Source organism: Babylonia areolata, chromosome 16 (genome assembly GCF_041734735.1).
Source record: "Babylonia areolata isolate BAREFJ2019XMU chromosome 16, ASM4173473v1, whole genome shotgun sequence".
In the NCBI taxonomy this organism is placed as follows: domain Eukaryota; kingdom Metazoa; phylum Mollusca; class Gastropoda; order Neogastropoda; family Buccinidae; genus Babylonia; species Babylonia areolata.
Window position 1 is genome coordinate 27,466,819 of NC_134891.1, and position 15,397 is coordinate 27,482,215.

Here is a 15,397-nt window from a genome sequence, read left to right on the forward strand (position 1 = left end):
ACTGTATACATACATCAGCGTCAAGTACTGACCCGCTTGTGGTCATGGCTATCATTCATTCACTGACCATCTTTGTCTGAAATATTGGTTTTATATGTATATCCAGATAGACAGATAAATATAGATATCTATCTTTGTATAATACAGTGGGCTGTGTTGATGTGCACCCCATTCTGTAAAAGATCTCTTTGAAACAACACACATTGTATTATTATTTTTAGTCACGACAGATTTCTCGGTATGAAAATCTGGCTGCTGTCCCTGGGTGAGCACACTGCCATGGTGCAGTGTCACCTATTTTTTTCTGTCTGCAAGTGTATAAATGTTTTGCTGTCAAAAGGAAATTTTCTTCCTAAAATTATATTTAAGTAACATACTTTCCGTGACCCTCTAGTGCAGACTCCGGCAGGGGTCTGATTCCTGTCCTGTGCAAACTACTACCCGCCTATGCGGAGAAAATGAAAGTAGCTATGGCCGATAACCTCCCGAAGTAGGTTACCTCCCCTGTGTATCCCTGACTAGCGCCCTCTTTTTAAGTGGATTTTTCTGCAGAATTTTCCTTTGACAACCCTTTGGTTGCCGCAGGTTCATTTTGGTGTATTCAGTGCACGCAGCAGATGGAAACTTGTATAATCATTTCATCCAAAAGACTCAATGTTAAAAAGGAAAAAAATATTTTAAAAAATAAATAAATAAAAATATTAAAAATTTGTGACAGAATACTCAAAGAACAATAATGAAAAATCTGACATTGCTCTACCATTGATTGATGTACAGTATTACATTAGATTCTTTACCAAATTTAATGACTGTTGATAATCACAAGTTAGAAGTACACATAAACATGCATGAAAGATCAACACTGTTCTTGTAAAAAAAAAAATTTTTTTAAGTCACGGTTTTGACTCCCCAAAAGTATATGTACAAAAATCAGCAAACGTGTAGAAAATCCGCAACAGCCAAATCCAGCTTCCACCTCAAAGTTAGCCAGAGTGTTTCTTGACTGACTGTCTCGCACAGGTGATGTACAGATCCAGGTGCTAGTTACAGCTTGGATGTGGGATTGTCAAACTGCCCATGTCTTCCCGCTCCTTGTGCAAACCTTGTTGCTCCTGGAACACCCAGCAACTTGTATAAGGTCTGACATGACAGCAATCAATACACACATATATATCAACATGTATGGTCTTTTTTTTTTTCATTGCAGTTACAGATCAACAGAGTGAATTGTGGTATGTGTGTGTGTGTGCTGTCCCCATTTATCGTAGCAGAAAGAAAAATGTCCTCTTTATTATATCTTTGATTAACCTCCCTCCACTGCACATTTTTGTGCACACACACACACACATTTGTCTAAAATCACACTATCATATTATGTGAACTGACATTAAACTGAAGCATACACACACACACACACATACACACACACACCTTGCACACAACACAGTCGCCAGTATTTTCTGGCACAGTCACCAGTATTTTCTCCCCCTCCACTAGGCCTTGAGTGATGGTCTGGACGCTAGTCATTCGGATGAGACGATAAAGCGAGGTCCCGTGTGCAGTATGCACTTAGCGCACATAAAAGAACCCACGGAAACAAAAGGATTGTCCCTGGCAAAATTCTACAGAAAAATACACTTCGATAGGAAAACAAATATAAAAGACTGCATGCAGGGGGGGGAAAAAAAGAAAAAAAAGGGGGGTAGTGCTCTCAGTCTAGCCGCGTACTCTCCCTGGGGAGAGACAGAGTAATCTGTTGTGACAAAAAAGAGTAATACAATACATATACACCACACACACTAACACACACAGAGAGATACATACAGAGAGATACACAAACACAACACAACACAGTGCACACACACACAAACACACACACATATGCTGACACTGCAGACTCACCGGGCACCGCCTCAGACTGTAAAACCTTCAGCCCGTGGGTCCACTCATGCTGGAAAGCATCCTTCCAGGACTTGGCGCTGAAGGTGGAGTGGTAGCAGGAGGCGCGGTCTGCCAGCATGCACTGCTGGGGGAACTGGGCAACGGTGTTGGCCAGCTGGATCGCTTGGCCCAGTGCTGTCGACACGTGGATGACATGAACAAACTATCGCTGTTTCTCTCTCTCTCTCTCTCTCTCTCGGAGTGGGACTATACACGCTCTGCATGTAACGTGTAACAACATGCATCCCTGCTCTCCATCTCCCTCTCTGTGTGTATGTGTATGCCTGCCTGTCTGCTTGCTCTCTCTCTCTCTCTCTCTCTCTCTCTCTGCTCTGTCTGCTTGCTTCTTTCTTTATCTCTGCCTCTCTCATCTGAATCTGAATCACTCTGTCTCTGTCTGTCTGTCTGTCTCTATCTGCTCTCTGCCTGCCTGTTTCTTTCTCTGTCTCTCTCTCTTTCTGCCAGCTAGCCTCTCTCCTCTCTCTGTCTCTCTCTCTCTCTCTGTTACATGGTTGACAGTGCTTGCCTTTCACATGCCAGCCCACACGACACACTTACTTGCTTGAACAACACACTCCCCAAAGCTTTTTTTTACCATTTAGACACACCGCACAAAGTGTGAGACAAAATCTGCATCCATGCTGGCCAAAATACACAAATCAATACATCTTAATAAATGTCTAAACCTGTCTCTAACCACTGAACCTTCTCCAGTCTCAACGACAATGCGCCCACACTCCTCATAAAGAACCATCCATACACAGCCGCACCCAGGTTTGCGTTAAGACAGTCCCAGCACCAGCAGTACACACTCACAGGCAGCATTTAGTTATTTGTTGTTGCTATGAGGCCACCTATCCAAAGAGACCCTGCCCTGCTGCTAAATCTTTCAATGGTGGCCAGTGGTGCTTGCTGCAATTAATCAAACACTTCAGGAAAACATGTGGGTAGCACTTCTGGTTGCACAATTCCGTCAACAAAGTCTGATCTTCTGAGGCAGCACTTGGGACGCATGATTTGTAACTCTCGATCAGCACTTGCCTGTGCCGGTGGCTACCACCCGGTTGGCCAATCCCATCTCCAGAGCCTCCTTGGCAGACACTGGTCGGCCGGTCAGGACCAGGTCCAGGGCCCGGGACAACCCGATCAGTGCCGGCAGCCGCACTGTGCCTCCGTCCAGGAGCGGCACACCTGAAAGGTAACGCAGCGCCTCGATGTGACGTGACACATCTTTCAGCACCCTGATGTGACGTGACACATTTTTCAGCGCCTTGATGTGACGTGACACATCTTTCATTGTCTTGATGTGATGTGACACATCTTTCAGCCCCTTGATGTGATGTGACACATCTTTCAGCACCCTGATGTGACGTGACACATCTTTCAGCACCCTGATGTGACGTGACACATCTTTCAGCGCCTTGATGTGACGTGACATCTTTCAGCACCTTGATGTGACGTGACACATCTTTCAGCGCCTTGATGTGGTGTGACACATCTTTCAGCACCTTGACGTGACGTGACACATCTTTCAGCGCCTTGACGTGACATGACACATCTTTCAGCACCTTGATGTGACGTGGCACATCTTTCAGCGCCTTGATGTGACGTGACACATCTTTCATTGCATTGATATGGCATGACAGATCTTTCAGCGCCTTGATGAGGTGTGACACACCTTTCAGGTGACTTGACACATCTTTCAGCACCTTGATGTGACATGATATTTCAGGTGACATATCTCTCAGCACCTTGATTTGACATGACATCTTTCAGTGATTTCACGTAACTCATCTTTAAGCATAACAGCAGATATGAAAGTGTATATATATATATATATATATGCATCAACTGGCATGCTTTGACACGTTTTTGAAACTGAAACAAGCAACAACTTGATTTGACACGGCACATCTTTCAAAACTTTGATGTGATATGACAAGGTTCCCCCCACCCACCACCACCCACTCCTGCTTCCCTCCACCCCTCAATTTATTTTCGTCACATTTGGTATTTCCAGAAAAAAAGAGTTTGTTAACAATTTGACATGATCGAACACACAGACACACACTCACACACACACACAGAAAGCCAGAGAGCAACAGGAAATTGATTTCTCTTTCCACCACAGGTTCTTTGTTGTTTTTCTCTTTTTTTCGTTTTTTCTTTCACTTTGTTTCGCTCTCTATATGCCTTGATGTGACCTTTCGGCTGACATGACACATCGCTCAGCACCTTGATTTGACATATTTCAGGTGACATGACATATCTTTCAACAACTTGATGTGACATATTTCAGGTGACATATCTTTCAACAACTTGATTTGACATATTTCAGGTGACATGACATATCTTTCAACAACTTGATTTGACATATTTCAGGTGACATGACATATCTTTCAACAACTTGATTTGACATATTTCAGGTGACATGACTGATCCTTCAGCACCTTGATGTGACATGACAAATCTTTCAGGTGACATGACTGATCTTTCAGCACCTTGATGTGACATGACAAATCTTTCAGGTGACATGACTGAGTGACATGACTGATCTTTCAGCATCTTGATGGGACATGACAAATCTTTCAGGTGACATGACTGATCTTTCAGGTGACATGACTTATCTTTCAGCACCTTGATGTGACATGACAAATCTTTCAGGTGACATGACTGATCTTTCAGCACTTTGATGGGACATGACAAATCTTTCAGGTGACATGACTGATCTTTCAGCACCTTGATATGACATGACAAATCTTTCAGGTGACATGACTGATCTTTCAGCACCTTGATGTGACATGACAAATCTTTCAGGTGACATGACTGATCTTTCAGCACCTTGATGTGACATGACAAATCTTTCAGGTGACATGACTGATCTTTCAGCACCTTGATTTGACATGATAAATCTTTCAATCCCTTGACATGACATGAAATATCTTTCAACATTTCCACATGACTTGACTCTTAGTGGAGTGAGTGGCCTAGAGGTTACTCGTCCGCTTAGGAAGTGAGAGAATCCGAGCGTGCTGGTTCGAATCACGGCTCAGCCACCGATATTTTCTCCTCCTCCACTAGACCTTGAGTGGTGGTCTGGACGCTAGTCATTCGGATGAGATGATAAACTGAGGTCCCCATGTGCAGCATGCACTTAGTGCATGTAAAAGAACCCACGGCAACAAAAGGGTTGCTCCTGGCGAAATTCTGTAGAAAAATCCGCTTCAATAGGAAAAACAATTGAAACTGCACGCAGGAAAAAATACCAAAAAAAATGGGTGGTGCTGTAGTGTAGTGACGCGCTCTCCCTGGGGAGAGCAGCCCGAATTTCACACAGAGAAATCTATTGTGACAAAAAGGCAGCAGCACAACAACAGAACAGCACAACAATAGAAGACAAACACAGACGGGCGCAATAGCCGAATGGTTAAAGTGTTGGGACTTTCAATCTGAGGGTCCCGGGTTCGAATCACGGTGACGGCGCCTGGTGGGTAAAGGGTGGAGATTTTTACGATCTCCCAGGTCAACATATGTGCAGACCTGCTAGTGCCTGAAGCCCCTTCGTGTGTATATGCAAGCAGAAGATCAAATACACACGTTAAAGATCCTGTAATCCATGTCAGCATTCGGTGGGTTATGGAAACAAGAACATTCCCAGCATGCACACCCCCGAAAGCGGAGTATGGCTGCCTATATGGTGGGGTAAAAACGGTCATGCACGTAAAAGCCCACTTGTGTGCATACGAGTGGATGTGGGAGTTGCAGCCCACGAACGCAGAAGAAGAAGAAGAAGACACACACACAGCAGCACAACATACCCCAACGGCGACAAAAGACTCCCATGACAGCGCTCTCCTCCACCACCCTAAGGTCACACATCAGAGCAAGTTCAAGGCCGCCGGCCACAGCGTAACCGTCCACTGCCGCGATCACCGGCTTGCTGAACATCTTCCTTGAGGGGCCCTGCAGAACACAGGTATCAACAGACTTTTCAGATGTCACTTTAATCAATGATGAATGATATGGATATCTATATAGCACCTGTTCTCAGTCGGAGACCAAGCTCTGAGCGCTTTTCAAACACGGTGCCTGCCTGGGTACAGCCCACTGACAGCTGCCACTGGGCGCTCATCATTCATTTCCTGTGTCACTCAATCATATTTCAGTCATGCACACAAACAAACTCATACAGACATGTAACATTTTATGTGTGTGACCATTTTATTTATTTCCCCCCCCCCCCCCCCGCCATGCAGGCAGCCATACTCCATTTTCTGGGGTGTGCATACTGGATATGTTCTTGTTTCCATAACCCACCGAACGCTGATATGGATCTCGGGGTCTTTAATGTGCATATTTGATCTTCTGCACGCATTTACACATGAAGGGGGTTCAGGCACTAGCAGGTCTGCACATATGTTGACGTGGGAGATTGTACACCCCCGAAAACGGAGTATGGCTGCCTACATGGTGGGGTAAAAACGGCCATACACGTAAAAGCCCACTCGTGTACATATGAGCGAACGTGGGAGTTGCAGCCCATGAAGAAGAAGAAGAAGATAATAACACAATGACATGCAAACAGACTGATGCATAAAAGTGAAGACACACAGGCAGACTTACTGAGATATCAGTAGTCAGATAGACAGATAGATAGACAGACAGACTGGCAGACTGAGAGACAGTTCAATTGCTCAAGGAGGCGTTGCTGCGTTTGGACAAATCCATATACGCTACACTACATCTGCTAAGCAGATGCCTGACCAGCAGTGTAATCTAATGCGCTGAGTCATGCCTTGAGGAAAAATAGAATTTTCAAACAGTAAATAAATAAGCAAATAAATAAACAAACAAATCAATTAATGAAATAAAAATAACACTTAAAAATTACTGATTAAAATAAAATCAAATGAAACTAGTAATGATATGAATAATAATAGTAATGAAAATATTAACAAATAATTCGTTTCATTTACTTATTTATAGTCTGTTCATCTAAGATGGTGATATCTGACTGATTAACAAATAAAAGCGAATAAACAATTACAGATTTGGGGTACGACAAACAGGCAGACAGACAGCAAACAGGCACACAGGTTAATGGTAACACATGCACACAGACAAGACGGATGAGTGAAGCTTATCTCCCCCTGTCCGCACACACCATGCCAGCACTGTCAGAGTGTTCAGGATCTCTGTACATTTCCAGCTCCACCTGGCCACCTGACAGGGCCTTCAGGTCAAAGCCGGCGCAGAAACAGCCACCTGTACCACACACACACACCAGTATCAATATCAGTATCAGCAGCTCAAGGCGTCACTGCGTTTGGTCAAATCCATACACGCTACACCACATCTGCCAAGCAGATGCCTGACCAGCAACGTAACCCAACGCACTTAGCCAGGCCTTGAGAAAAAAATAATAATAAAAATTGAAAAATAAAATAAATAGAAAATAAAAATATATAACTAAATAAAAAATTAAAAAAATTATAAAAAATAAAAAACATATTCTTACACACACACACACACACACATTCACACACACACTCACACACACATTTACATACACACACATGCACCATTCAGTCACAGTTCTTCATCCTGCTTCATCATTAGATATAATCTGTGTGTGTGTGTGTGTGTGTGTGTGTGTTTGCATGTGTGTGTTTGCATGTGTGTGTGTGTGTGTATGCGTGCACATGCAAGCATGTGTAGAATCTATTCTGCACAACTTGCACATTGCATACTGCCTTGTGCAATTACACTGCTTGACAGATGAAGGGAAACAACCAGTTGAAGGGAAACAACCAGTTGAAGGGAAACAACCCATGGTTTGGTTTATCACACTCAGTTCAGTCTGTGTAGTGACATTTGAGAAGTGTTCAAACTTGGTTTTGCTGGCCCCTCCAGTGAACTGCCCTTTCAATCCTGGGGCTGTGCTGGTCCTGGTGTGTAGTGCAGTGTCATCAGGTTTGCCCCTGGCAAGATTTCAGTGAGGTTTTTTTTTGTGTATTTTGTTTGTTTTCAACATAATTCAGGGTTTCAATTGTGCACACACTGCTTGTTTTCTTGAAAATGTGCACTGTTTGGAATTTGTTTTCATTGTCATGTGTCAACAACAACAACAACAAAAACCCACAATAAAGAAAATAAATTGCACTCATCAAAACCTTAAGTTTCTATCACTGTAAGTCTGTTTATTTAGTTTCATAAAGACCAGACCTCAACTTACTATCATTATCATAAATCTGTTCTCCAAGTTCTATTAAGACCTCAACTTCACTATCATCATGATAAATCCGTTCCCATACTGTCATAAAGACTTCAGCTTCCTGTCATCATTATCATAAGAAATCTGTTTTCTTAGTTTCACTGACCACATACATACATGTGGAGTGATGGCCTAGAGGTAACCCGTCCGCCTAGGAAGCGAGAGAATCTGAGCACGCTGGTTTGAATCACGGTTTATTTTCTTCCCCTCCACTAGACCGTGAGTGGTGGTCTGGACGCTAGTCATTCGGATGAGACGATAAACTGAGGTCCCGTGTGCAGCATGCACTTAGCGCATGTAAAAGAACCCACGGCAACAAAAGGGTTGTTCCTGGCAAAATTCTGTAGAAAAATCCACATCGATAGGAAAAACAAATAAAACTGCATGCAGGAAAAAATACAAAAAAAAATGGGTGGCGCTGTAGTGTAGCGACGCGCTCTCCCTGGGGAGAGCAGCCCGAATTTCACACAGAGAAATCTGTTGTGATAAAAAGAAATACAAATACAAATACAAATACACACATCGTTTCAGTAAGTGCACGTTTCAGGTGAACTATTGACCTTTGCCATGCAGCACAGCCACGTGAGCCTCCTGGGTGTCCTCAAACTGTTGGAACGCCTTGGTGAGCTGCTGCGCCGTGGCTGGGTTGACACAGTTCCGAACCTCTGGTCGGTTGATGCCGATGGTCATCACTTTGCCCAGCTGTTCCACCAGCACCAAATCTGTTGCCAACACAGGCCAGGCTGCGTTTCCTCAGTCATGAAAACAGGCACATTCCAAGAACAAGTGTTTTAACTTTTTTTGTTTGACATTTATTGTTGAAGGTACACACACACACACACACACACACACACACACACACACACACAGGGTGACATACAAATGACATCGGACATACAATGTATGTATATCTTTAAATACACATGCACTAATACCCAAAAAAACAACAACAGCAACAATAAAAATAAAGAAACAGAGGAGAAAGTCTATACGTGTTTCATAAAAAAAACACAAACAACTACTGCTCCTCTGCCAGAGAAATTTGAGTGCATTATGGAAAGGATTTCATCTGATTTACAATAAAAGTTGCTAAATTAATTTCTGTGCCTAACACTAGGAATCTGTAAGATAACTGTCTGTCTGAACCCGTTAAAGTCAAGCACGGAGTCCCACGGGGATCTGTTTTAGGCTCTGTGTTCTTCACACTGTACACTGCTCCTCTCGCTGAAATCATCAACCCCCACAACGTCATTCTTTATTCTTATGCTGATGAAACTCAACTTCAGAAAAGTGATACACTTGAAAATTTGTCCTAGCTTTGCACGAAACATCCAACTGCTTCCTGGACATTCAAAACTAGATTACAATTACAACTGAATGCGGCCAAAACTGAAGAAATCATAATTGGAACTAAAAAAAAGACAACCTCTCTTCCATCACAACTGACACAATCAAACTTGGCAGCACATCCATCCCTCTTTCCAGCTCAGTCAGGAATCTTGGCATTGTCCTTGACAACACACTGTCCATGTAAAAACTTATCAGTCAGTCCTGTCAATCCTGCTGCTGTCAATTGCGGCACATCAGATATCTGTCAACCGACGCAACATATAGACGTTGTTTCTCTCATTCTCTCTCGCCTTGACTACTGTAACTCTCTATTGTCTGGTTTGCCTGCTTCATCCATTCAGTCCCTTCACCGCACACAAAACTCTGCTGCCCGACTTGTCCTCAGAAAGAAAAGATCTAAGCACATCACTCCTCCTTTGCAACATCTCTATTGGCTCCCTGTTTCACAAAGAATAAAGTACAAGATCAGCACTCTATGTTATAAATATATGCACAAATCTTCCCCTTCCTATCTCTGTGTCTGCCTTTACCTCTACACTCCATCTTGCTCTCTATGATTGGCTTTGGACCCACTCTGTTTATGCATACCCAGATGTAAACACTCCACTGTCAGTTGCCATTCTATCTCTGCATATGGACCTTGCATTTGGAACAAACTTCCTCTTTCACTGCATCAGGTCTCCACACTCAGCTCTTTCATGTCTGGCCTTACAACCCACCATATTCCAAGATAACCTCCTTTCCCTGCCTCTTTTTTGTCTCCAGTTTCTCAAGTTTCGAGTTATACATGTGTGTGCATGACTGGTTTGAAAGCACTTTGATTTGTCTCTGCATCAGATTCAGCACTATACAAATACTAGCTATTATTATCATCATTATGATCATTATTATGATCGTTATTTTCATCGTTATTATGATTGTTGTTGTTATCATTATTATCATTATTATCCAACAACAAAACACCACATGCATTAGAAATGTACACTACTGCACTGACTTAAGTGGCAGATATTGACAGCAAATAACTAAATGGATGAACATATAAAAGTAACATGAGAATATCTCTGTGTGTGTGTGTGTGTGTGTGTGTGTGTGTGAAATCAAAATCGAAATCAGTCCGTTACAATTATTCTCTCGGAACAAGGAGGGTAGGGGGGGCACCCACGATCGTAACCTTTATCTTTTGACAGGCAGGTGGACGTTGACAACCGCAAATTTTGTTGCGATATTTCATTTATGTTCTTCATGAGTAAAATACGACTTGATTTCAGCGCCGCCATTTTTACAGTCATGTGGACAAGATGGTTTGTCATGTGACGTTGGAATTAAGTTCTTGTCTACTTTAAAATTAGGTTTTAATATACTGATAATTTCATGTTAATATTTGACTAAGACATTGATCTAAACTAAAAAATGAAAAATATTCATTCAAATATAATTATATCATTATCGCGAGAAATCGGCAATCGCAGTCACAGACAACTTGGTGTGTAAAGATGGCGAGCACAAGCACAGCTCTGACAGTGGGAGGTGATAGAACAACAGGACAGTCAGTCCGAACACAAAATGGTAATAAATGTTTTTGTCAAGCGCCATTTGCCGATCAGCGCGATCTTAAGATGGCGCAGAACCATATGACGACCCGCAGAAAGCGCAACCATCTCGAGATAGGCCAAGCCTTTCTCTTTTGACTTTTCGCGGTTTGTTTCTTAGTGCTTTGCTTTCCCCTTTCATTGCACTTTTACACTCCCAGATTTCTGATTAGTGAACTTTGCAAAAGCGTTTGTTTGTGTGTGTGTGTGTGTGTGTGTGTGTGTGTGTGTGTGTGCAGTCAAAATATTAGACAAGTGACACTTGCGTCCTCCTGATTCTTTTTTTAAAATTTTTAATTTAATTTAATTTAATTTTAAATTTAATTTTAATTTGAGTGTTAAAATTAAAATTTTAATTTTGTTTGTGTGTGTTTCCAAGTGATCGGCAGATGGCGCAATTCTTGCTTGGTTTGCACAGTCTTAAGATCGCACAGCTCTATTCATTTTCGGAAATAATTCATAGATGGCGCGCCCATCTCGAGATGGTCGCGCTTTCTGCGGATCGTCATATGGGTTTGCGCCATCTTAAGATCGCGCTGATCGGCAATAGTACTTTGATGTATGAAAAGTATTCTGTGTGAAATTATCCTTGCTTTTAGCTCCCAGTCTTCGAAAATTGAAGAGATATCTATATATCCAGATGATATTTCGTTAAATATCACAGTTGGGGTCTTGGATGGGGTGGCTCAAGAGATAGCTGAAGAAGAGGCTGGTCAGTACGAGGGCGAGAGCGCAACCTTGCTTCACCCCATTGGGGATGTCGGAAACTGCAGAGGGGTCTCCACCGGCCAGCACTGTTCCAGTCATACTATCGCGATGGATGATCCTGATAAACTTCCCTGGGCAACCGAGTTTATAATCGATAAAGCCTCTTGAGTAACTGTGTCAACACGTGTCAGCCCTGTCGACAGTGTCACAATGGGTGTGGTACCACGTGACACAGACTATTCACATGTGGATGTGTGCACGCATGTTTGTATTATTTAATAGTCAAAAATATGATTGTGTACATATGTACACATTGTGTTCATGAGTATGCATCTGTGTGTGAGTGTGCTCATGTGTGTATACACGTGTGCATGTATGTGTGTGCGTGTTTGTGCTTAGTCCAGACTTGGGGGGAACTTGTGCATTTCCATGCATGTCATTTTAATTCTCTTATACCTAATACTATAGTTCAGGATCTCATGCCAAATTGAGTGACTCATGTTTGATTATGAAGGACTTCATAAACTGTGTGGTATACGGTTACAGTGTGCGAAGTGTCATTGTCATTCCTTCCTTACAGTGCACACACTGGCACAGATCCCAAGTGCTGACACAGCTGTAAAGATTTCCAGTATGTATTGTATACCAGTTCCCAGGCATGCTTAGAGAGGGGAGGAGAGGGGTGGCACCTAACCATCATTTAACTGATAATTCACGTGGACTGATGATAGATCCTGCATAGTACGCTGAAATTAAAATTGCCAAAGTCACAGTGTATAAATGTGGAGTTTCTCACTTTCTGGCTCATGATGATACTAGTCCATGTAAGCAGTTTTGTTTGTTAAAATATGTATGTGTAAATAAAAGCAAACAGAGGTGATTAAGATTTATACACAACCAGAATTTCATCATGATGATTATTCTAAACGTGATGTTATATTCTGCTTATTGCCATTCTTCAATGATGGATTGTTTTTGCTTTAGTTTGAGTGCATTGAAACCATTGCAGTAATATAGTCATTATTGAGATGGTTTCTTTTGCTTTACAGCTCTAGATCCCTTTGTTGTGGTATATATGGTTTATGTTTGGGATTTTTTTTATGTGTGTTTGTGTGTGCTTCTTTTTAAACGTAATTTCTAGCCAGACGGGGGGGAAAAATCCACTCTTCTAATTATGTTAATATTTCTAATAAGAACATAAAAAAACACATAAGAAATGAACCACCAGCAGCTGTGGTAAAGCGATTTGTGTAGTGGAGTGCCTGGGAGGATGTGGGTTCCAGCTCCATCGGAGGACTGAGGTGGGGGTTGGGGGGGGGGGGGAGGTTTGGCCCTTGGCAGGCCCTTACCCAGTGTACTGTGGGCTCATTAGAAAGGCTGGCACTGGGACCATGGGAGCAAGGGTCATCCATTTCACAGACTTGGTGTCTTTGGGAGTGTTGCTTGATTTTCCTGTCCAGCACTGCAGATGTCTGTATCTTTCAGGCCTAGTTTATGCTTGGATGATGATAATACTTTTAATAGCTTGAAAGGCTTGTCATATAGTCCCAAACTTTGATGAGCTTCATATCATCAGTGTTTTCCATGGAGATAAAATATAAGGCTCCAAGGACCCTCTGTGTAAATTTTGGGGGGTCCTTACAGGATTTAAAAAAAATTCTCGAATCTTCAAGAACATCTGGAGCTGAAGATGTTTGGGTTTTGGGGTGTTTAGTGTAAGCAACTTTAACAAAGACATTTTGATGCCAGTTTTGCCACTTTAAATAAACAGGAAGATCGAAAGTAATCCAGTGCATATGCATGAAACAAGGGACGCAACTCCACACACTCGGTATCATCTGCTCTGCAGTGATAATGTCACAGCCGAGTTGGCGGCCTCGAAGATCAACTAAGAGATTAAAACTTGTTGGGAAAACTGTGTGTCTTAAGGACGTACAGTTATGAAAACTGGACCTAGGGGTTTCTTTTCAGAAAGGATTGGCTATAATTATAGTGCGTTATGGGAAACACTGATCTTAGCAGCATAGTCATCATCCTCATAATCGTTCAACATCTGAGTAATATATTGTCAGAAAAAAGTCACTAATTCTGTGGCCTTTCAGTGAGTTTCATGCCTCGTTCGCATGGGAGCTAGTTTCAATGCTCATCTCCACTTCCATTCCTGTCAAAGTCTTTAGTGTCAGCAGATTCATAAGCGATGTGGTGGTGGTATTCATTCCAGATGTGATGCTCACTCTGGCTCTATGACAAAGCAGTCATTGTCATCAGTAGGGCGCTTTGTTGGCTTGGTATCCTGGATTGGATTTGTTGAATCAAAACAGGCACTACTGAACATCACCAAAGTTACTCAGCAGCAATGCAGGATCTCTGCTGGTGTGTGGCCTCATGACAGCCCAACATTTCAGCTTATTGCATTCTCAGTTTTGGGTAGAAACCAGACACAATCTGAAAAAAAAATCCCACAATAATATATTGCTTTTTTTGTGTTTTGATTCAGACCCACATTCTCCCACCTGTCAGTCCACAACACAAACCACTTTGCAGAGGTAGCTGTGTTAGAATATTTAGGATCAACTTCAGAGAGAGTGAGCCTGAGAGTGTGCAGCTTAATTGCACCACTGAATGATGGAAATACCCCTCCACCCTACCCCCACTCCTCCCCCTTTATTTTTAATTTTTCATGTTTTTATTTAATTGAGTATATTGCTGTTTTACGAGCATTCCATCACTTTTTCCAAGGCCCAGTTTGATTCATTATGTTTATTTTAGGTTATGCTAAATTTACGGCTGCTTGTTTGCATACACGTGTGAGAGCATGGAGAATAGAAGACCTTTGTGTTTGTGATAAGTGTTTGTGTGTCACAGTGTGTGTGTGTGCGTGTGTGTGTGAAAAACTTTCAGAAAGTCTGTTGATGTGCACCCCATTCTGTAAAAGATCTCTTTGAAACAACACACATTGTATTATTATTTTTAGTCACGACAGATTTCTCGGTATGAAAATCTGGCCGCTGTCCCTGGGTGAGCACACTGCCATAGTGCAGTGCCACCTATTTTTTTCTGTCTGCAAGTGTATAAATGTTTTGCTGTCAAAAGGAAATTTTCTTCCTAAAATTATGTTTAAGTAACATACTTACCGTGACCCTCTAGTGCAGACTCAGACAGGGGTCTGATTCCTGTCCTGTGCAAACTACTACCCGCCTATGCGGAGAAAATGAAAGTAGCTATGGCCGATAACCTCCCGAAGTAGGTTACCTCCCCTGTGTATCCCTGACTAGCGCCCTCTTTTTAAGTGGATTTTTCTGCAGAATTTTCCTTTGACAACCCTTTGGTTGCCGCAGGTTCATTTTGGTGTATTCGGTGCACGCAGCAGATGGAAACTTGGATAATCATTTCATCCAAAAGACTCAATGTTTAAAAGGAAAAAAATATTTTAAAAAATAAATCAATAAAAATATTAAAAATTTGTGACAGAATACTCAAAGAACAATAATGAAAAATCTGACATTGCTCTACCATTGATTGATGTACAGTA

The 15,397-nt window shown here is 42.2% G+C and overlaps 1 protein-coding gene and 1 long non-coding RNA gene across 3 annotated transcripts in view; one reads left to right on the forward strand and one right to left on the reverse strand.

The window, feature by feature from the left end:
* Positions 1-15,397, reverse strand: part of LOC143291283 (enoyl-CoA hydratase EchA19-like) — a 15,612-nt gene continuing 215 nt past the window's right edge. Inside the window, exons 1-7 of one of the 2 annotated variants that reach the window (XM_076601128.1) lie at positions 10,740-10,927; positions 8,776-8,937; positions 7,106-7,206; positions 5,760-5,904; positions 2,983-3,132; positions 1,903-2,076; positions 1-1,112 (exon numbers count right to left, since the gene is read on the reverse strand). In XM_076601128.1, the coding sequence (XP_076457243.1) occupies positions 1,045-1,112; positions 1,903-2,076; positions 2,983-3,132; positions 5,760-5,904; positions 7,106-7,206; positions 8,776-8,937; positions 10,740-10,878 (939 nt within the window). In that variant the 5' untranslated portion in view covers positions 10,879-10,927 and the 3' untranslated portion in view covers positions 1-1,044. Of the gene's footprint in view, positions 1,113-1,902; positions 2,077-2,982; positions 3,133-5,759; positions 5,905-7,105; positions 7,207-8,775; positions 8,938-10,739; positions 10,928-15,397 lie in introns of those variants that run through there. The other variant, XM_076601129.1, reaches the window with a different exon arrangement.
* Positions 11,019-15,397, forward strand: part of LOC143291286 (uncharacterized) — a 5,786-nt gene continuing 1,407 nt past the window's right edge. The window contains exon 1 of the long non-coding RNA XR_013056500.1: positions 11,019-11,134. This is a non-coding gene — a long non-coding RNA (uncharacterized LOC143291286). The remainder of the gene's footprint in view (positions 11,135-15,397) is intronic.